This window comes from Rhea americana, unplaced genomic scaffold (genome assembly GCF_003343005.1).
Source record: "Rhea americana isolate MKP2758 unplaced genomic scaffold, rheAme1 scaffold_26, whole genome shotgun sequence".
Lineage (NCBI taxonomy): Eukaryota > Metazoa > Chordata > Aves > Rheiformes > Rheidae > Rhea > Rhea americana.
This window is the reverse complement of record NW_028186379.1, coordinates 4,297,526-4,320,603: the sequence shown is the minus strand read 5'-3', so window position 1 is coordinate 4,320,603 and position 23,078 is coordinate 4,297,526. Positions and strand designations below refer to the sequence as shown.

The 23,078-nt window shown below is 41.3% G+C and overlaps 1 protein-coding gene across 2 annotated transcripts in view; it reads left to right on the top strand.

The window, feature by feature from the left end:
* Nucleotides 1-23,078, top strand: part of CREB5 (cAMP responsive element binding protein 5) — a 215,754-nt gene that overhangs the window by 135,933 nt on the left and 56,743 nt on the right. For both annotated transcript variants that reach the window (XR_014896181.1, XM_085307535.1), the window contains exons 5-6: nt 7,594-7,720; nt 9,889-9,999. Coding sequence is in view for 1 of the 2 variants with exons in the window: in XM_085307535.1 (XP_085163661.1) it covers nt 7,594-7,720; nt 9,889-9,999 (238 nt within the window). In the remaining variant the exon portion in view is untranslated. The remainder of the gene's footprint in view (nt 1-7,593; nt 7,721-9,888; nt 10,000-23,078) is intronic.

Genomic DNA, 23,078 nt, shown 5'->3' with positions numbered 1-23,078 from the left:
TTGTTCTTATCCTACAATTTTTTTATTACAAGAATGTGTTTTTATATGAGCTAGTTCTTGCTCTTGAACCTGCTTTTTGCTGTGTTTCCTTGTTTTGCTTTAAGTATGCCATAATCCTGCCTGTGAGTTCCAGCTGCGTGCATAACACTATGTAGAGCATGAACTGCTCTGAAGAGGTTTTAGTCTAAGAAACCATTCTAGCTTTTCTTATTTTTCTTGTAATGGGTCAGGCAATAAGACCCAGCAAAATGTTTAGAGGGAATGGAAGATTGAAACCAGCAGTTTCTAAGACCTGAAAGAGCCAAAAGGCAAATGTTAATGGATTCTCTTAGGCTTCCAAGTACCTGCTGGTCCTTGTACTTACTGCTGAATTTGCAGAGGCTCCTTGAACATGTGTTCAGGAAATATAGGTGGTATTAACACAATTGGAGTTTCTAAAGGCAAGATTTATCATTAACTAAATCTTTAAACAGAGTTTGGCCCACTAAATACATATTGCAGCAGTGGAGCTGCAGCTTTGAGGGCTTTCCTCCCAAAAGCTCAGGTGAGAAGTAGAGTATATTTAAGACATTTTGAAGGCACTTTTCTAGTATTTGGCTCTACATATATCCATACTCAGTCCTTTTTATTTTTATTTTTGCTAACTCTTTCCCTCAGTTAGATATGCTGTTCCTGTCTATCTCTGTGCATTAAAAGAAGTGAGCATGAATGCATTTCCAGTAGAGATGCGTTGCTCCTGATGAACAGCTTCTCACGTGGTATCAAAGGGTACATGAACTGTGAAGTAGTCTCTCTGCTTGCTTTTGACGTAGTTCATATAATTTCATATCTGTCCATTGCATCTTCCTCTTTTTTTTGGTACTTATTACTGAATTCCTTCTACTTCGTGCCAATATTACCTTAATTGTGCCAGCTCTCCTCAAAATGTATACTGACTTTTCCTTCACTTGTGAATCAAGCTTCTTGTCTTTAAGACTTCTCGTGGCTTAACCTTATCTTATCTCACTCCTCCAGTTTCTCATTACGGTGTCAAGCATCACTTTCACTTTGCCAGGGCCTTTAACATCAGCTAGTTTCTCTTTCAAAGGCTCAAATCTCATCTTGCCCAACCTTGGGAACATCCTTAAGGTAGTGCACATCATATAAAAATATATGCACACTCTGTTTAAAGATCTCTGCAGAAAGCACAGCTTTGTCTGGATGCTCCCCATATCCTCTAAGCTGTGAGCTTCAATTTTCCCACTTCAGAATGTTGCCCTTCCTGTGTCTTAATCTTAGTTACTCCCTTCCTCTCACAAACTTCCCCAATCCTGTCATTCTTGACCATATGCATAGGAGTTAAATAAAGAACATACAGCTTCCCCCCTAAAGCAACCAGAGAAATGCCACTAAATTGTCTCCAGCTTTTTAGTATATTTATTTGTTTCTATGCTGTATCTCCGTCTTCCACTTTTAATCTGTTTTGTGTCTGTAGACTGTAAACACACTGTGTAAGAATTGTCTCTTATCTTTGTTTGTACAGTGCCAGGCTCAATGGGGTCCCAGTGCCGACTGGGACCTTTGGGCACCACCACAATATAAATGTCTGCTACTGATAATAATAATCTACCCACATCATGCAGATGTCTGAATTGTCTGAGAAATACAAACAAGGATCTTATACTAAGTTGGCAAAGATCCATTAATTTTAGGTGCCAGTTTTCCTTTCCTGTGATTACCATTTGGCTCTCTGAAAAACCTGGTGATATAAAGCTCCCATTTCTTGGAAAGCTTGGCTCTCTGATGTTGCTATAACTAAAATATTGTTATACAGGGGGTATTGCAGGTCAGGGGAGGTCCCTGGAACTATGCAAGGTATTCCAAGTACTTGTCTGGTGCTTTGTTTTTGCTTTCTTTTGTTTGTTTTTGCTTTCCTCCTCTGCATGACAAATGAATACACTGAAATTAGACAGAACTGCCCTAACTTTTTCTGGGAGGGAGCATCTCAAATAATGGGCCACAAATAAGGAAAGCTGAAGTTGGATTGATAGGCTTAAAAATGGCATTATAGGTCAAACAACAGATGCTGCACGTGAGCCTGCACGTTCGGTCAGCCCCCTCTTTCTGTGGGTTAAAACRTTTATCCCCTCCACCTTTGCAGACAGAGCTTTTATCTTTGCCCTRTGGCTGAGTTTTTCAGATACTGAAGGCCAAGAAGAACACTTCAGGTATTCCAGCCTCAGAAGTTGCTGTGGCCCCCATACGTGGTTTCCAGCTGATCTGTAGAACCACGTRCTCCAGTGAACTTAGAGTTTATCAATATAAAGTTTCATAACTACAGCACATGGTGGTCTGAGACATACAGAGGGTTGACAGTGCTCAACTGTGTTTGTTCTCAGCATAGTAGGGTACTTGGGTGCTTCAATCTGAAAGAAGCCCAAACTACATGCACATATTAACATGCCTTAGAAATATCTAGGTTGTTGATGTGCAGTGGTTGTTCCTTTTTACATTGATCATAATGGTACCACTGAGGCCTTATTCACCTATGTCTCCCTGTTGCTTYCATTTGCTCTCCCCCATTTTATCCTTAGTCTATAAGGTTTTGGGGGCAGGATGCCATGCACAGTTTTCAAACCAAGCTTCTTAGCACTGTTGTAATAAACATATATACATATACACGTGCACGCACACACACACACAYRTRTRTGTRTRTRTRWAGAGAAATGATGAAAGTCTGGGCAAGACCAGTTTATAAATGGAATGTGGTGCAGAAATCCCTGAGCCAGAGCTGACCAAAGATGGCAAATTGCCACAGCACAGCCAACCACTTGTGGGTACTTCCATGTTAGCTGGCTGGGTCTGGAGGCCATAGAAAGAGATGAGTTCTTTAGTGMGAACACAACTCCATGTGCATGTGGCTTTGCTTTTTCTAGATCAGAGCTAGTTGAAGAAGAACTAGTTCAGTTGTGATGTAGATATCCTTGGGGGCTACCCCATGGTAGTCTCAGTGGTACAGGCAGGCAAGTAAGAAGCAGGAGAAATGTCACGATAAGACACACTGATCTAGAGTGGTTTTGCTGTAATAGAAAACATACTGCAGTGATGTTTTACWTAGTGTCAGTCCTTCTGCATCTAAGCCTAGAGGGTGTTGGTCAGTATGGACTTGGTCTCACGAGACTTTAGCAGGAAATTGTTGCCTATGGAAACTATCTTTGAAGGCTACAAGTTAAGGGAAGCCTAGGCTTTTAATAGATGAATGTGGTATGTTGTCATTAGACAATCTGGGGAAGTGGGGCAGATGGCTGCTGCATCATAGCAGACACAATATTTGATATTCAATAAGGAGGCAGTTAGTTAAGAATATACTGTGCATATTTGATTAAATTAGTGGAGTTATCTCTAAGTATTGGGTAGAGTCATGTGATGGAACATGATAGAGTCACCCTGGCTTAGTGGGGTACCACCCATCTGCCTAAATGTTACTAATGATGACTCACGATGTTAACACAACCATGGGGAGGGAGGAGAGCTGATGTGGTCATTTACTAACATTCAGCTAACATGTGGCATTTTACGGAGCTACTGTAACGCTATCCATCCTGGCTGTGTATGCCCRAGGAGATAGTGTGCAAATCCTGACTGAGATCTGATTGTATCCAGCAGCAAGCTCCTGCTGGAACAAGATGAAAATTCTTAAACTTGGGAAAAAAAAAACATAGATGGCCAGATTTTCAGTGAGGTTGAGCACTTGCCAGTTCTCTGTTTTATCTGTCCTTTATTTGCAGGCAGCTTGCCCAATAACCATATTTATTTAGCAACACAGATGTCAAGGAATTAAAATTCTTYGGTCAGCAGTATTCACTAACAGGTTGAAGGCTGCACCTCCTCAGCATTTACAAAAAGAGGAGCAGAGTCATCGTATTCAAAATTAAAAATGGTAATTATAAGGTCTTACTGACTTCCATTTGCTGCAGGTTAAAACACAACAACAAAGAGTTTTTGATGTCCTCAGTAGAAGAATAAATGCCTTAGAGCTAGACAAATTGATTATTTTGGCCTATAAGATTCGATGCCATAAACCTTCCCCAAGATCTTGTGCGAGTGGCCGTGAACACGTGTTAATCAATGACCTGTATTCAGTGTGGAAGCAATAGAAGTGTTTGTGAGCACTGGCCAATGTCAGACTTACCTGATAGAGAGCTGAGTCTGGTGTGTATTATGTAGCACTTTTATTGGTGGCAGGAGTGGTGCAGACTTTTCGACAAACGGGGTCAACCTCGAAGCACRAAGTTTCTCTGGCTGCTCTGCAAAAGCACACTTGGGAATAGACTAGCAAAAGTTTTAGCAGAAAAAAATACCTGAAAGTACTGAAGATTTTTTTTTTCTTCCACCAAGCATAAAGCATATGCAGACCACCAAACTAAAGCAGCATTAAAGGTGAAATTGGGGACAGCAAGGAAGCTTCTTTGCCATTTTAATAAATACAAATAATTCCCTTTTGCCTAAGTCCCATATTCCCAAGCTCATTAAAGCAATTTCAGAAATTTTGGGGACTCTGGAACATATAAGCAAAATTCAAACCGTGCASTCTCTTGAGAATCACTTGCACAAATTGTATGGGTCAGGCCAAAATAAGTTTCTGTCAAACAGCCTAACACCTAAGGTTATTATGAAGCTAGTGGGTTGTACAAAGGGTCTGTATGTGGGACAGTCTCAGAGTGACTAGAGGTGGGGGGCTGGTGTCACGGTACTTGTTTCACTTCTGTTGCATTAAACCTTCAAGCGATATTTTTGCTGAATACATTCCCTCTGTTAGCCAGTGTGGTTCACATGGGCTCGTCTAAGCTAGAGGGTTTCAGGGCGGCCAGATACGGGGGCACGTGCCTCAGTCTTGTCCCAGGCCGATGGGAGAGGTCCCCCCCCTCGACCCCGCTCTGCCTACGTTTCCCTGGGAGGAAACCCGCCAGGCGTCCCCGGGGGGGGGCTGTGGCACGCTCTGTTCAGCTCCTCAGCCTGGAGCCCGGGTCTCGAACGCTCAGTCTGGAGGCTGTCAAACTGCCTTAAAAGCAAGAGATAGGCAAGTCAGTTCAGAGCAAGTGTGTTTGCTGCTCTGCAGGACTGTAGTCTAGTGCATCTAGGAAATGGACTTTTCTTGTGGGAGGTGACCACAACCTTTGAAAACCAATCTGAGCTGCTGCTTTTCCTCACTCAGCCTGATGTTTTCCTCCTTTTTTTTTTTTTTTTTTTTTTTCCCTCAGAGGATCACTGAACTTTCTCTTCTCTTTCTCTTCTGGCTTTTTTACTTTGTCCTGATGATTCTCCCTCTATTCCTTTTGCTTGAACGAGTACCTGGAGCAGCCCCATTTTAAGTGGAAAGCAGGTCAGGTCAGGGGCTGTGTACTTTAAGCATATTGTCTGAGCTCTTTTTTCCTGTACTATGTTCATTCCACTTGTGCCACCTCCACACCTCCCCAGGATTAGTGCTGTGCTGACTTGACCATACTCTCTGCTATCCCAGGAGCTAGTTCATGTTCCCCCCACAGCGCTTCTTGGACCCTCTCACAGAATTATACCATATATTTGGGAAACATTGTCTTGAGATTCTTTGTGCACTAGAAAGATATACAGCATATTCCTCCACCAGCAGATAACGAGAGAGGCATAGGAAGAGCTCTATATCTGAGGTATATTTGGGTGTTTTTTTTTTTTATGAATAAGTACACTGTATGTGTCTGGGAGGTTTTTTTAAACATCCTGCAGAACACAGGCTTTTTCTCTTCATGGAGGCCCAAGACAAAAGGATGGGCTCAGTCACTTGCAGCTGCCTAAGAGAGGGCAGCTGAGGCCAGAGGGATGGAGATGCTGGATGCATGAAAGCAGACAGGCAAGGAGAGGAGGGATTTGTGGGAGCAGAAATGGCTCTGGGGGAATGGATTTGCAGGGATGAGCATTGCGGGATTGAAAACTCAGGGTTGGGAAATACTGAGGAGCTTTGGGAAAGTGGGGTTAGGAGGTTTGAACTCTGGGCAGGAGAGAAAGATACTTCTGGGTCCAAAGAAGCTGATGTTGCCATGAGTCAGACCTCTCTGGTTTGGGAGCCTGGGCATGGTGTTTTCCATCCTGGATTTCTGTCAATCCTATTGCTCATAGCCTTTGGCCTCTTCTTTTTAGATAAATGGGAGTGAGAAGGGGTGTGTGTGTTCATGACTGCCAGCATGGCTTATAACTGGAGGAGCAAAAAAAGGTGCCCCATCCCGTGGTGTACTGGTCGAGACCCAGAAGGAAAAGTGAACTGTCTTCCCCCTCCCAGCTCTGGGGTTATGGCTGTGGTTYTCTGACCAGCCCAGCCCAGCTATGAGGCTTGGGTGGCTGGTTGCGATTCGTCACTAAAGCAAAAGGTGCTTCTGCCAAGGCTAGGAAGCAACCCTGGAGTTTAGAGTTTCCACGTGTCTTTAACTCTTTCTATGCCCCCCTGCAGAGGCTCTTCTCATAATCTTCCTGTTCCCTGCGTTCCCTTCTCCCAGTCCCTTCCCGTACCTTCAAGAGTATCTCTTGCCTAATAAACGCTGTAGTATACTGCAGAGTGTCCTGCTTTGTGAGATTTCAACGTGCCAATTTATACTGGCAATATTTGTTGAGGCTCTGTATGTGATAGCTGTCTTATTTTTCCGGTTTTTGAAAAGATAACACTTGTTATATTTACTCCAAACTCCAAGCAAGTCATACTTCCTTCAAAAACTTTTTTAAAAAAGGCTGATTAACTTAACTAACTCCCAAGACCACATTCTTAAAGACTGTTATCAAAGAGGAGTCCCAGCTTCTTTTAATCCATCAATTTTATGATTCTTCTTCTTTGTTAGTAGGCCTACTATTTCTTTTCCCTGTGCTGCAGTTACAAAAATCCTTCTAAATCTTTAAAATTCCTTTTGCCAAAATAACTCTCTCTGCTTTTTTATAGTCCTTACTATTTGCCTTTACAAGCCACTTAATCTGAATGTAATTTTGCTGATTTTCTTCCTTTTTTTCCCCACATTTCCTGTGCCTCATTGACATTCTAACAAATAAAATTAGGACCCTCAGTTTGGAATAAAGGCCCAGTAGAGTTTTACAGGAGAGAATATCATGAGCACAGATGAAATGCTCATTTTAAAGTAGTTTATTTTCAGGTAATAAAACTTCAGAATTAATTTAAGTATGCTTAATTTTCTGTCATAATCTGAAAACCTACCATCTAGTTATTCCCCCCCCCCCCCCCCCGAGGGGAGAATTTACAGCAATGCACTGATGTAGCATGTCGGGAGAGTTTCCTACTCTGCAGAAATCTGTTACTGGCCGCGGCACGATGCTGGGGCGCGTAGACTCGGAACGGCTGTTATGTTTGCATTCATGTTCTGTCATATGAAATATATTGGTGCTTTAACCAATAAACAGTAAAGGAAATGTGATTCATCTGTTTCTTGAAAACTTTCTGTTCTACTGATTTATGCAGGAGAAGACAAATGCTGGATTGGCTTAACTGTGCCTGCCTGTCCAGAGTTGTCCRTGCCTCGTAATCCCTGGTACTGTTTTAGTCTCCGTAGCCCATGACAGCGCTCTTTCCTTTTCTCCTAGGCCTGTCCCAGGTTCTCTGTCTTCACTACTGCACCTACACAACCGACAAAGACAGCCCATGCCCGCCTCTATGCCTGGCACCCTGCCCAACCCTACCATGCCTGGATCCTCTGCTGTACTAATGCCTGTAAGTTTGGGGTGGGTTTTGGGGGGAGCGGGAGAGGAGGAGAGTCTGTTTGCTTGCTTGCTTGCTTGAGTCAACCTATACAGAGGTGAAAATCTAGTTGGAGTTTCTAAAAAAAAAAAAATCAAAACGTAATGAGCTAAAGTAGGGAAGCTAGACCTTTTTCTCTATTTCTTACACARGAGTATTTCTGCTGCAATTAAAGGAATGTTAATTAGCGTGAGAGTGATCTGAAGCAGTTTACAGGAGACTACAATTTCTAGTTCTCACTCTTGATCATGTAGGTGAGATTAGTGTGTCTGGAACAAAAAGATATTTTTGAAGTCAGCCTCAGAACATACAGGAAGAGTCATGTACCTAAATTATGCCMGTGAACTCTAAAAGTAACCCTCTTKCTTCTGGAGACAATCAGCTAATAAGAAAGAAGAGTGACTTACTTTTTAGGCCTAGTTACTTGCACTAAGATAGAATTTAGTCCTGCATGATCACTGTTCAACTCCAACTAGTTTCTGCAGAGTTGGGAATATTCAGCATCCTCTGAGTGACCCAGAGCACTTTGCACTTGTAGCTTCAAAATATTAAATGTTTTTAACAAACCTGTCAACATAAAACATTTAGGCAGACAAGGAGTGGAAATGAGTGAGGATGGCATGGGGARGAGGGGACCGTGAAAGAAGTTGTTACTGTGTCATTGCACGACAYTCACTTTGGAAGGCAACCTGAGAGCAAGCAAACATGGTATGGAGGGAGGTACTGCTTGCTCTGGCTCTGCTGGAGCAAGAGGAACATTCAGGGCTCAGAAAATTCAGCTTTGGCTGCTCTCTAAATAGTCATTAATAAGTTATTAATTAGTAACTTATCAGTAAGGCTTTCCTGGAATATCGACCAGGAAGTTCGACTGAAAATATAAGAAATGTTGCTGTGGACAGTTTCTCTGGCATGACTCTGGAGGCAGCTGAAGTGCTGCAGACATCTTGCTTCAGTGCAGCTTCCTCCAAGCTCAGGGCCCAAGGTGCTGCTGGAGAGCCGTGTGGAGCGCGCTGGACAAGCACACGCGCTCCAGCTGAGAGCCTCCGGAGACGGGAGCGCGGAGGTGAGACGGACCCTATCACCTACAGCTGCCCCAACAGCAGCTCGGGCCCCACAGCGCTCCCGAAAGAGCTCTGGAGAAGATGACTGTGGGAGCTGCTGCTGGCGCTGCTGTGCGGTCCCACGGTGAGGGGYTCTGCAGAGCCCGCAGGGGCTGGGTGGTGCTGGGTCTCGCCCGAGGTGAGCAGGATATATCCCGCTCCCCCAGCCCAGCAAACCTTGCTGCATTCGTAGAGGGGTGAGAGTCACTGCCTGACCACACAGAGTAGTTCCCCTGCTTGACAGAGCCCAGGAGGATCCCAGAGCTGCTGTCCTGCGTRGAGATAAGGCGCAGGGCGCTGGCCCAAAGCAGGGCGGGATGCCCTGCTCCATAACCCTGCTTAGACCCTTCTAAGCAATGACTCGGGTGTAACAGGGCTTGTATCTTTTCAGAGAAAACACTGCAGAAAAGTATTTTATCTAGTCCTCAATGCCATTGGGTTTCATTTCTAAATTGTGTCCCTAGTTCACTACGCGGGGAGTTAGCTTGCAAGAAGTGCTCTGAATAGCCAGAAGGGCTTCTGCTTTTGTTTTTGCTGTATCAGCAGTACATGAAAGCTTCCCGAACGAGACATATGGAAAACTCTTCTCAGTTGAGCAGTCCGAGTGGAGGAAAAAAGGCCAATTTGTTTTCCATATACTCTAGATTGTAGATTTTTATTTGTGTTTTTAACAAGCTAAGTTGGGCTGCACTGACAGGAGAAGCCACAACTTTATACAGTGATGCTTTCAAAACCACTTAACTCAGAGTGTTGTTTTATTAAAAGGGAGAAAATCATTACAAAAAAGCACAAACCTGGGTGGCTGATACATTTGTTTAGTAAAGAATCGTTTGCTTTATAATTGGCTGTGAGGTTTCAGGGACGATTCTGATGGGACACACGCCTGTGTGCATACGCACGCGCAAGTCATGAAACAGGCTGTTATTTTTCCAATCCCGACTCAAAGAAGTAAAGCTGAATCCATTTAAATAGAAACTGAGCAGAAATTCTTGCAAATGTCTCTAGATGTTCTGAAGCTATTTTTTCTCTTTCTTTTGAAAGATGGAGCGACAAATGTCAATGAACTCCAACATCATGGGAATGCAGGGGCCGAACCTCAGTAATCCGTGTGCTTCACCTCAAGTCCCCCCAATGCATTCAGAAGCCAAAATGGTAAAAAGAAACGATTCAAAAATTTATTTTGTTCTTATATTGCTCTTACATACTGGTTAGCCAGACAGTGGGGGATGTAGCCAGACACTGCTTACTTCATTCTTAGTCATATGTTATACTCTTTTTAATATGCTGCTGTAAATTGCCTTTGTGTCAGCTTAGTCTGTGAACTTTCAAGATGTTACCTATTCTGGCTGAAAGAAACTGAATTAAAGAGTGGGCCAGCTGATCCATACCGTGTTTTATAGGATTTTTGGTGTAGATTYGTGGAATTTCAGCAAATGGTCTGGCGGCTTCTGTGATGGCATCTGTGCACTGCAACGTGGCTTAGAAAAAATTTCTCAGTAAATAAACAGTGTAGTAAAAAGTATCTGAGGTGGAGGGAGTGTACACGGTCTTTGTTTTTTCCGGATAGGCGCACGGTGTGTCAGGGCAGTGCCAGTGTTAGAAAAGCAGACGGAATGACGCATTTAAAACCAGGATATTTTCTTTTGCTTGAGTGCAACAAAGTTATTGCTGTCAAAAAAAAGTGTCAGAATYTGGATAAAAATAATTTACCAGTGAAGTGTCATAGCCTTTTTAAAGTTGTTGTATGTCTTATAAGGTCAAGGCTTGTCAAGTGTATGTATTGATCCAGGATTAGTGCAGATAACTAAATTACAAGTGTGTGTATGCGAGTTTCCCCCAGCTTTATATGTATTGTCACAGAGGGATTTGGTAGTAGTATCCTGGAACTGAGTTCATCAGTGTTGAAATTCTTGGGCTTTTTCAGTTTCAGAGCTGCCATTTGCTGGTTAGTATAAATATGAGGGCAGTTTGCAGTTTAACTCTGTAGGGTTTTTATCCTTTCAGGATATCTCATTGCAGTGGAAAACAGGAGTAACTTCACTGAACTTCTTTCACTGGCTTTATGCCAACGTAAAATTGTCACAAGYGAGAGAATGAAACCAAGCCGACAAAGATTAAGCAACCGCATGTTTTCATGTATTTCTTTTTTGCATGACTGGTGCGGCTTTAAAGTTGTTGTCATCTACCCTGAGGCAATTAAAGATACCTTCTCATCTATAGAGACAGTGAACTTGCCTACAGGTGTAGTGCACGCCGGACACCCTTGGTTAGGAGCAGCAAACTGTGCAAGCTTATTCTGTCTCTTTTCTTAGCTTGGACAGGTCGTGCCTTCACCTCTCTGTTGCTTTGGGTTAGGCTGTTAACCCAACCTCTGTTAACACCCCGTCTAAAACCGCACTCCATAAACATGCAGCCAGTTGGCCAGGAGGACGGCAACAGCCAAAAATGCTGCCTTCCCCAGCCAAGGAAAACCAGTGGTCAAGAGTTCTCTCTCTGCTGCACCACACGTAACGGTGACAAGCCAAATGGCAACAGCGTCTGCAGCAGAGCTTGTTAAAATCTTTTTGGACTGGGTGAGTGTTTTTTCAACTCGAGCTAGGCTGAGCCAAACTAAATACTACTTGACTGAATAAATCCAAAACTGGCATCTGTTTTGGGGACTAAAGGTTCTGCGGTTTATTTCTCCCCCCACCCTCCTTTTTTTTAATGGAAGTGTGAGGCTACTTAAAAATAAGGTTTAATTATTGGTGCAGATGGTGAGAATTCTGTGCTTTAATATCTGAAACCGTACATTAATGCAAATTACTTTMTAATCTGGATAAGGAGTTTTGTCCTCAGACCTACCATACAAATGTATTGCCCTTTCAGACGTAAATTACTATCAGTTCAAAAACAGACTAGAGTGAACAAACAGCTTCTTTGCTTCTAAGGGGCTTTCTGCCACTCTTCAAGGGGTAGAAAAAAATCCACACATATTAAGTCTTACAAGTAAGAGGCATCATTCAGAGCTCCAGGAACTTCCTTCTTTTCAAATGCATTTTTAAAAATATTCTATAATATAGTTTWATATTTTATTTCTGTTTGAACACATAAATAATATAAAAAACTACTTTATTTAGCCACTGTTTTGAAGAATGAATTTGTTGACAATACTCTGCATGAATAAAAAAGCAAATAAATGTAGGAAATGTTCAGAGCAAATTTTTTTTTTATCTAAGTTCATCATTTCAAAAATCATCTAAATTATCTGTATTACAGTCGTGTTGTTTGCTCTTTTATTGGTAACTAGTGCACTTAGCCTTATGCTCAAAGCATGAAACTTTACATAGTCTGGTGAGTTAAAAAAAAAAAAGAAAGAAAATGCGAATGCTTAGTAGCTTACTGGATTGAGCTCTGTATTAGGAAGGAATTTCAGATTTCTTCAGATTCTGCTAATGCTATTACTGATGGTGGATCCAGTACTGCATATGTTCTCTTTGGCTGGCAGCACTTTGCGAGGTATATGTATGTGTTGAGTACTAGACAGAAGTCATCCACGCTGCTTGCAGCTAATGATGGCAGTAACTGGAGAAGTTTGGGGGACTTTGGACCTGATTCATCTGCCATCCGAATCCATGGCAGATGGATCAGCATTTTCTTTGCACCTACATGAAAGAATGCAGGACAGACTAGATATGAGACCCAGATGTGGTACCAAATCCTTCTGGCCTTATGCACATGAAATTATGCACCTGAGCAATGCAAGCAGGATTTGGTATGCAGCAGTTGAAACCCCATTTGGTGACCCATGTGACTTACTTTGCTTCTGTAACATAAGTATGAATAAATAATATCACTGTGGCTACTGTGTGATGGCAGGTTTTTCAGAGCGAGCAGACAGACGGTGAAATTTTCACCCCCTTGATTGGTCTGTAATCAGTGTAGCAGGAAATGGAAGCAAGTTCATATATATGTATATATATGCACATACAAATGCACACTTGTACACATATAGAATATGTACTGCATTCATATTATGGTTTTATAATATGCAAATAATTTGTTTATATTTTGTTGTATATATATAATATATACATACTTATATATGTATATATTTATGCTTATACACCCTGGCATTTATCAAAAGCAAAACTCTGCCACCCAAGGTGCTTGTTTACTTTTTGAATTTTTTCTATAGAATATTACTTCAAATATTAATGTATTGTAGATGACGTCCCAGAACAGATTTGATTTATCACAGCAATCTCAGTTTCCTTCATCGTGTGCTGCTCAGTTAGCGTATCGCCTAATGCTTTAAAACTGTCTTAGTAAATGAAAGAATGAACATCTTAATACTGCTTCCTGCTTAGATTCAGAGCTGAGAGGATAAAACCTTTAGGCTGCCCACCAGAAACACACATTGATTTTGTATTAAAATATAGTGCATTGGAAAKTGGAGGAAACATATACCTTTAAAAGTACATAGTTAAAAGGAGGCAGAATACCTCCTGTGTAGCCTATTAACATGTGGTTCAATAGGCTGAGGCTGTTATGAACTCTTGAGTTGTTGCCTGTGTCTTTGCCTTAGTACACTGCGCACATACAGTTTGGTTTGCAGTTCCATAGCACTCAGGTCCTTTTACCTGGAAGTGCAATGCCATGCGGATTCCTGGAGGGAAAGATAAATAGCCCGCACTGAAGCCCTGCCAGGCTGGGTACCGCAGCTCTTCCCAGCAGAGCCGGTGCCTCTCTATCTGCCTKTTACAGAGCACTGATCTTTAGCTATATAAGTTTATAGAATACACATCCACAATACATTTGGCGGTATCAAAAGCCAGTTGGCAATGAAAATAACCTGACTGAAAAATACAAGTTTCAGTTTGAACTGTTAATTCCCCCCCCCTTTTGCTCCCTTCTCATCAGATATATAGTTTTATGAAATTKAAATAAAACATAATATGTGTGCTTTGGCTGTGCCTGCCTTCSTGACAGAATCAGTATCACTCAAACAAGAATTGCCATTTTCATAAGTACTGAGTTATGTGATAGTGTTTATGCCCTGTGTGCATTACTAGTATGAACAGTAATGATAAGAAAGTTCATGAGAAAAAGTATATCAGATATAAGAGTGAAAACATATACGGAAAGAAAAATAATAAACCACTAACGAGTATGTTCCTAATTATAATGGTAAAACTGTCCATACTCCTCGAACCTTAAAATTTACCTGAAAATGCTGGATAGCTTTGGAGGAGAAGGAGGAGGAGGAGGAAGATGAAACAGCTTGTGGCTAGCCAGTTGTCRTCAGAACTATTTTTTGTTCTAATTAATGAGAGGTAAAGAAGGGTCRAGATCCCGCTGGTGGCTTTGAAAATCCCAGCACAAGTGTCAGTCGGCCCTGAATGCTCGGGCTAATTCAAGGAACCTGGGAGCGTTTTGTACAGCTGTCAAATACATAATGTTCTCCTTCTCCGTAAATGTAAAATGTCAACTAAGCTGAAAAGGCTCAGCCACAAAGGTGGTCAGCTTTCGTCTGGGGTAGGCTGGTTTATTTTTTTGGGTGGAGTCTTCTACTGCTTYATAGGTTACAAGTAACTTCTGTTTCCCTGCCCGTGAACTGCGGTGGTGCGACTGATGTAAAGGGAGAAAATACTGGCGTTTGCTCTTACTCCAGGAGTTTACTCTCCTGCCCCAGTTCGATACTCATTTGAGCCATTTTAGCAGCTGTTGAATGTGGAAACAAGAGCTCCGTTATAATAGCGGTGGCATCTTGGGACAACTCGCAGCCTCGGAGACTGCYTGGAACGGAAATTCAGCTGGTTACAAATGCTGGGCCCAGGTCTGCGAGCTTTGGATATTGATTTCAGACAGGAGACTCTGACGCAAGGAGTAGAGCAGGATCAGAGCCACCGGCGTTCTAGATTTACCTACTTAGCATTTCATGACTGAAAATATGTTGTTAAATATAATAAATGATCTGAAGTCAGTGCTTCTATATTGAACTGACTGGGAAAAGAATCAGTTTAATAGAGCAATACTCATCTCTCAGGGCCAGAACACTTTTCTTAGCACTGATTCTGGTCTACGGAGCAAAAGAAAAATGTCTCAGCTCTGTGGAGCTTTCAACAGCAATTCCTCGTATTATCCTTCACCATAAAGCAATGAAAGCAGCGTGAGGGGGAAAAAAAGCGCAAAATGAAGCCTTACAATTTAAAACCAGAGGAGTTGAGACAAAATTTCTTGTATCAGTAACTGAGAAATGTTTTTAAGGAATAGATTATTAAATAGTTAACAGCAAGCTTCTTTCTTTTGACAAAACTCACTCTTCTGAAATTGTATCTCCTGTTATGTTTGCGCTTTTATGTTTGAAAGTCCTGAAAGCCAACATTTCGGTATGCTCCTGATCTACGCTTGAAAATCCTCCCCAGGCAGTAGCTTTGCYTGTAGACAGTATGCCTTGCTGTGGATTAAGGTATTAATGTTGTGGGTGAAGCTAATCATATTTTGTTTTGTTTACTGAAACACGACCTTGTCCCCGTCATGCCTAAATGCTGGATTAAGAATGAAACTCAGTAGAAACTAATTCTTCTTAAGCTGTCAGTGGCTGAATAAGTGAAATAGAGAAGAGAGCCTGTTCAGTTAGTCATAGCTGCTGTGAATATGTGTTGAATATTTGATCTCRCTTCTACCAAGTGCATACAAATTGCTTTGCTTGTTGCAGCCACAAGTTGTAACAATTCTTTGCATTTTTCTTCTTTTGTGTCACTTTATCCTGTGGTGATCTTATCAGCACTATTTCCCTAGAAGAACTTGGATTTTTATTAATTTGTTTGCTTTTATTCAGCTGGGTGTTAAAATGACCTTGCTCTCTCTCCCCCACCCAAYAGCCTTCACCAACTGTCCACCCTTTCTCTTTCTTGCTGTTTTTCCACCACCCTCTTTATTCCCACAGGATTTACTTTCTCGGTAGATTTGTTTCTCTTACTCCTTTTTCCTCCGGTGTCCACCCTGATTTTGTAACCATAGCAATAAGTGAAATACAATCCTAATATTTGCTTGCTGCAGCTATCATCTAGCCCAACACATCAGCTGTTGGATCTGAGTTTTGCACATTTATTGTAAGGTTTTAAAACTCAGATCAGATGCATCTGTGTATGTGAGGGTGACTTGGTGCTAAGCTGCCCCTTTCAGCAAAGGTTTTGCTTCTCTAAACTTGTGTGTCAGTGTGTGCTGGTGCAAGTAAAAGCAAGTCCTTATGGTAGTGCAGCCAGGGAAAAAGGAAATTACAAAAATAAAAACACGGCTGTGTTACAGGGAAGTTCTGCTTCACATAGATAGATTGCAGTCTTTTGCTTGGAGTTTGTACAGCTTTCAGTTTCCAAGATTTTCGCAAGAGCCATGAATAACGGGAGTTGTTTTGTGCTTGGGGCTGCTGTGCCTCCCTTTGACATTTGCTTGGGATGCACAAGTGCATCTTATTGCAAACGTGAGCTCTGGGCTGGAGGAGATGGTATTACGCACTTTACCAGCTCCGTGTTTTAGCCACCAAGGACACAAGAGCTGGAAGTAAAATGACAATAAATCTCTTCTTTATGGACGGGCTTAAAAGGCCTTTTCTCAAGTCTGTGCAGTCACTAACGAAGCAGTTGATTAATTGTGATAATATTCCTGTGAGATAAATATTTTTAGACTGTTGGAGAATTGAGACAGAAAAGTAAAATGACTTGCTAGAGGCCACACAGTTTGTCAATGGAAGAACTGAAATGAGCACTGCAGCATCTCTGGTTTCCAGTTCCAGACCGCACAACTTCTCTCCCAGTGGAATTTATGTATATGTAATTAATGCAGCTAATACTAATTATTAAATTGATGATATTCTTATAATTATCAAAATGTAGTACGTTTTTCAGGACCTACTGAATGAGGGAGCTCTGAGCTTCTTATATAGCCACCTTTAAAATAGGTGCAGATTCAAGTTTAGTATTCAAATTCAAATGAAGGGAACGCTTTGTATTTGGCTATAAAAAAGCCAAAATAAAAATGAAAAATAAAAAAGCCCCTGATATCTCATGGACTTTACTGAAGAGATTTTGGCTCAAAATGACAAAAATTAACTGATCTTTTGAGACTTCTGTCATCTGAGATGATGGAAGTCTTGTGAGATCAGCTTCACTAGCACTGTGGCTTTCACGGGAATCTCAGGAGAGCACTTACTTTCACATAATGTCAACCACATCCAACCCAGGACTAACGAGTACCCCTGTAGAGCTCATCAGAAGATCATAGGCATATTTGAAATACTGCTGCAAGCTGTGTGCAGTTTGAGGACATGCTCACAGCATTTGTTGTTTTGCTTCTGTCAAATATGGCCAGTGACACTTCTCAGCAGCRAGGGGGTTGCATACCGTCTTCCAGATGTTCATTAGTGCAACTTTTCTATTTATGTTCTGAGAGTAATCAAGGAGGTAATTTAAAAAACTGGGACAGGCTGGGTCTCCCACCCTGGAAACACTTATGTAGCAAATGTAGCTCCACTTGCTGTTTTTACTAGCAAATCGTTGACCTGTAATGTTTATCTGAGTTTTTAGGGTATGAAATGCCATGAATAATCTCCTCGAATGTGCTCTGTRGGCAGACAGCGCAAAGCGTCGTGTGGCGGGGTTGTGTTCTCTGTGTTTTGCATCCCACCTCTACGACAACTCCTGCATAGCCTAGCTTGTGGGGGSCCTGGTGGGACCACAGCAGGCTCTCAGCCCCTTCACTGTACTTGGGGCATTTTACTCTGTGCTGAGATCGACTGCAATTTCTCCAAAAATGTGGGCGTCTCCAAGTTACTCTGCTTTAGATAAGTTACTCCATTCTAGGTGTTTTTTGTTGCAAAAGATAATAGCAAGTACTAGATACAACTGCAGCAATTTTCTATTAGTATTACAGAGCCATGGGGAACGTGGGCTTTGACCAGTTGAAAGATGAACTTTAAAGATTTGATTAACAGGCAATAAGTCTTTTAGGAATAGAATTTGATTTATGTAAATACACCTTCTTTCGTTAATGGATGTGATTTTTTTCTCTTGCTTTGTATATTGTCACACTGAAACCAACTCATTACTGTATTGAAAAATATTCAGAAAATGTTATTTTAAGATAGCACCCCATAGTTCGTTTAGTAACATTATCCGTGTGGAAGTAGTTTAAATTTAGGACTGTTAGCTTCATTATATTACATTTTCACTCGTGAATGCTTGGCTTTAATATAATGTTGTATTAAAAACAAGCTTTTGCAAAATTGAAAAACGGCAGCTAGGATTCCCGTAGTTTTATTTTTTCAGTCCATTGGAAATGATTTAAAATGAAATAAGCACCTTTTACCTGCAGCTCAAGCACTACTTTTATCTCTTCACTCTTTTCTTCTCTGACAGAAAAACAGAACCTGACTTGTCTGTTTTCATTTTCCCAAATGAATGTTCAGAAAGAAAACAGCCACCGTAAGCAGCTTCAGTGAGGCTTTTGCATTCCTCTAGTTCTAAAAAATAGAGGCAATGTTATTGGTATAGTCAAAGAATACTTTTAAAATATAGTCCTGATCCTCAGCTGCTCTAAACCAGTGTAAGCTCATTGACTTCAAAGAAACTGTGTGGTTTTTGCATCAACTGAGGACCCAGTTTATGCTTTTGAATCTCAGAATTTCCCTTTAGGCAAACTCTGTCCCTCCTACAGTTTGATACTGCCAGTTGAGCATTTTGTTGGTTTTGGCTTTTGGTTTTAATGTTATTCTTTTATTTAGAATACAGTACGTATTTGTCTCGTCTTTTTGCATGCTGGTGTTTTGCCAACTCTTCCAGCATCTTATATGAACTTTGTCTGACTTAATTTTTCAGCTTTGCTTCCTACAGGTGTTTGTTACATAATATTTAAAGATAAATTACTTCATACAATCCCCAAAATAATATCAGGAGATTTGATAATTGATTTGTCATGCCAAGCAATCATAGGGAGTTTTTGACTCTCAAGATCAGTCAGTGACAGGTATTGGTACCTGTCCCTAGTCATTCATATCCAAAAATTGCCAGATACTTCTTTGAAACCCATGGATGATKCATGATGTTGTATTTAGGCCACATTATTCTGAAATGTTTAAGTTAGACTGAATGCCACCTCTGAGTATGTATGTGCAAACATAGAATACATTTTTAGTTTCCCATCTGGAAATACATATAAAGTCCAGTGCTATTTTCAAGTTGCAAGAAATATTGTTATATTTCTATTATGGTATTTCAGTTCACACTCTTACTAATATGAAAAGTTTAGTAATGGCATAACCTCAATACTGCCCTCAAATGCCAAGGTTATACATGAAGTCTAATGGGATCTAGCAAATGTTTTAACTTTTATTAAAGCCTGAAACCCAAAAATAGACTTTACTAGACCTGTACAAATTATTTTAAATTATGTAAATATTTTTAATATGTCTGGCTTCTGACAGAACACTACTATATACCAAAGTATGACATTTGCCTTACTGTGCCAACTTCTTGCTTTCCTATTTTTTTTCTTCCCCAAATACCTAGCATCATTACTGAATTTGACTAGAGTCTGCTTTATGTGCTGCTTGTGGTTCAGGGGAAATGTATGGGAAGAGGATAAGCTGTGTTCCCCTACTGTTAACAGATGTGCTTTAGGATGAGATTTAGCATGAGCTTTTGTTTCGGCTGCCAACATCGCAGCCGGGAGATACCCAGGATAAGGGTGGGTGAAGCCCTGATCTGCTTTCAGTCTGGTAGATGTGTACAGCTGCTCTGAAGCGTGCTGTGGGTGGACGGGGTGTGYATGGATGTGGGTGTGGGTGCACGCGTGCATGCGTGCGTCTCAGGGAAAGTAATGTATTAAGACTTTYTGTTGCAGACGTTAATCTAGCTTCATTGCTAGAGTGAATATTCTTTTAGGAATTCTCTTAACTAAAAAATCCTTCCAAAGCCTTAATGTCTGTCTGGATGTGTATGAAATCTGTGTGCTGTGAACACTTCATTTAAACAAGTAGCAGGAGATTTTAAGAGCTCCACTCTTAAACTCTATTGGCCAAATGTCTGCAGGTGTGTGCATGTATGCCGTGTATGTGTATGGCTTTTTTCCTTTCCATGTTTCATTTTTTTCTTTTTCATTCCATACATTTTTGCTAGGCATGCATAATCTCATATACACCTATCTGGCTAAATTTGCCCATCTACTTTTTTGTGCATTATCTTATCTTTTGTAAAGAAACCACTTACTGTTTCTGAAATACTTTAGAATGCTTAGGATCAATAAATAACTGAAAATTCATGTGTATTACCCCAAATCTGTTACTAACATCTATTTAGGRTGACTATCATTTGCACGAATAATGAGAAATTTGTTCTGCTACATCAATTTGCAGAGGGCTGCTTGTCTTCTAAATGATGTTAGTGGTGGATTAGTTTGATTGGAAACTTGATCCAAGCAATGTTTGAATTAGTTGAATAAAGGGTTCCCACCGGGAATCTAGGGTTTATGCAAAAACTGGTATATAACTAGATCACTACTGAGAATTAATATAGGAATAAATTTCCCTTGGTTAAATTTGTAGTTACGGGGCTCTCCAGTGATGCCAAAATTTCGGCGAACAGGGTAGATTGATCCTGTTTTAAAGATTTTAGAAAGTAAGCACTTCCTTCTCTACAGTACTGAAAAGTCAAGATGTGGTTACTCTAGTCTTAGAAAGCTGCTAAATATGAAGCTAGTTTATACCCTCTACAAAAGCCCAGTTAAAGGAGCCATAACTGGAGTGTCCGTCCAGCAGGTACTCCCCTCCCAAGGCAACCCTGTGGCTCCCAACCATCACAACCTAGGCAGTGACCAGCTCGATGAAGTAGCCATTTCCTCACTTTACTAGTCCTTGTCCTTGGCTTATCCCTTCCACAGTAAAAACAACAGAGAGTGGGAACATACATTTCTCCGGGGCATGTAAGATCTTTCTGCAGGGAATTTTATGGTCTCAAGCTGAAGTGAGGCTCCCTTGACTTGAGTATGTGAAGGGGATGATGAGTAACTAGGTTTAAGTCCTGAATGTCTTTAACCAGAGATGCCTTAGGTCATGCTGAGGGCCGAATCTCCAAAGGCATCTTTTCTCAAAAATATGCCACTGGCCACCTGGCAGGTGACATCAAGGTGTGCACATGGTTGAGAAATGTCATTTGCCTGATGACTCAGGCTGTCTGATGTTCGATCGCTATCCTGTATTTCTCAGTGAGACCTTAACATCGTGATTGACACCCATGAAACATGAACGATGACAGCAAGTGCTCTGGGAGCCCCCTYGCAGGGGTCTATGCAAATGGCAAGGAGAGGAGCCCAGTGGGCAAGRGGCTCCCATCCAGGCTCCAGGTGCCCCTGAAGTTGATACTGGGCAGCCGTGTGCTGGACAGGGAGAGTGAGGGTCCGCAGCCCTGGGACTGCTGAAGCTATGGGGTGAGCAGGCGAGGCATAAGGCAGGACTTTGGCCCTCCCCTGGGGCTGTTCTTTGTGAAACACTTGTAGGAGACCAGCTCGTACTGGCAGACTGGTTCTGCCCCTTCCCCAGCTCTGGAGAAGGGAAGGCACGGGTACTGGACAATTTTCTCTGGAAACACGTACAGAAAACCTTGTAGTCTATCTGTGCTTCTGTGGCAGCTCATCTTTGGAAAAAAAAAAAAAAGGAAAAAACACAAAACACAAAACAATCCCCCCAGCCCCTCTCCAGTTCATTTGCACACCCCATAGGTAATGTTTGCATGGTCTCAGTGCATACTATACCAGTCCGCTTGAATCTCCACATGCCATTTGACGTATCTCCTGTAATAAATTATGTACTTAAAGGAGCAATAACAATAGCTGAGATTCTTGAGACGAGAAGAGTCACGTTACCAGAAGTACCAAAAAGGCTGATTAAAATTAAATTGTAGCAGACAGCAGTTGTGTTACAAAGGAAGGCTCTATTACAGCCAAGTCACTTTCTTAGCTAACCTCTGACTTATTTATTTCTCCTGCATGCTGCAGTCTGCATACTCTTTCTGGTTGTAATGAGCATTAATTGATTAGCTGGATCTATGAAGAGCTTGAGCACTCGTAAGTACTATCCCAGTGGGTACACAACTAAATAGTTTATGAGGTAATTAGTATTTTAATGCCTTTTCTAATGAGCCTTTTCAGTAATGAAATCTCACGAGATCATTATTGGTTCATACATATTTTTCAGACACAACAAAAGGTAAGCTGATGCTATTAAGAGATTTTAAAGCTAGTTTATAAAATGTGTTTTAGTAACTTATTTTTGAATGCATATCTTCATTCATTTTGCTTTATTTAAAAAAATGCCATCTTAATTTTTCACACGGCTCCATCTCTTGTACTCCTCTCTCCTGACAGAATTCTTGCAATAAACTGCAATTTCAAATAATTGGGATAATTTCTGAGTCTGCTACCCGATCTCCTAAGCTCAGCTGTAAGTAAATAATACCATAGTGTCTGAGCATGTTGTTTCAGATGTGTTCTCATCCTGGAAAAAAAAACAACTCTGTGCCTGGCTGCACAGTTCCTTGGATTTATGACTGTGTCAAGTTTGAAAGAATGACCAACCTCTACAAAGCTTTTCAATGTCAAGCTGAGCTCTATTCTGGAGGCTAGAAAACAGCACAGAGCTTGCAATCATACACGCAGTCTTACTTAACCTTCTTCTTCAGGTTCACTGGCTGTACACGGTTYTACCCAGGATTAACCCACAGTTTGAAAGACAAGTGCTGTGTCTTGCGTTCTGTTTCTCTACTACCTAAAACGAGGTGGCTTCAGAGAGCTTTACTGGGAAGAGTTTTCCAGAGTGTAAACGGCTCGTTTCGTAGTCAGCTGCAGGGACGGTACTTTTTGCTTTTTACTCTCTGGAGATTGTAAGGTGTCAGCAGCTTTTTATATTCTTACGTATTAGGTCTCACTTCTTCCAGTTGGGAAATGCAGTCTTGTCCTGAGTGGGACTACGGCAGCAATTTAACAGAGCATAGCAATGCTGTGAAACAGCCTGGGCCATGGAAGGAAGCATGTATGTATGTTTTGGAAACCTGCTTCACAAATTAGTTTTACATAGTTTATGTGATGTATGCCTTAAAATACTTCGGAAACTTAATTTTAAAGTAGAGATGTGCAAATCTTATTTAACACTAGAAACTGTAACAGTAAAACTGTAAGAAATTCCCATATACAGATCTCAT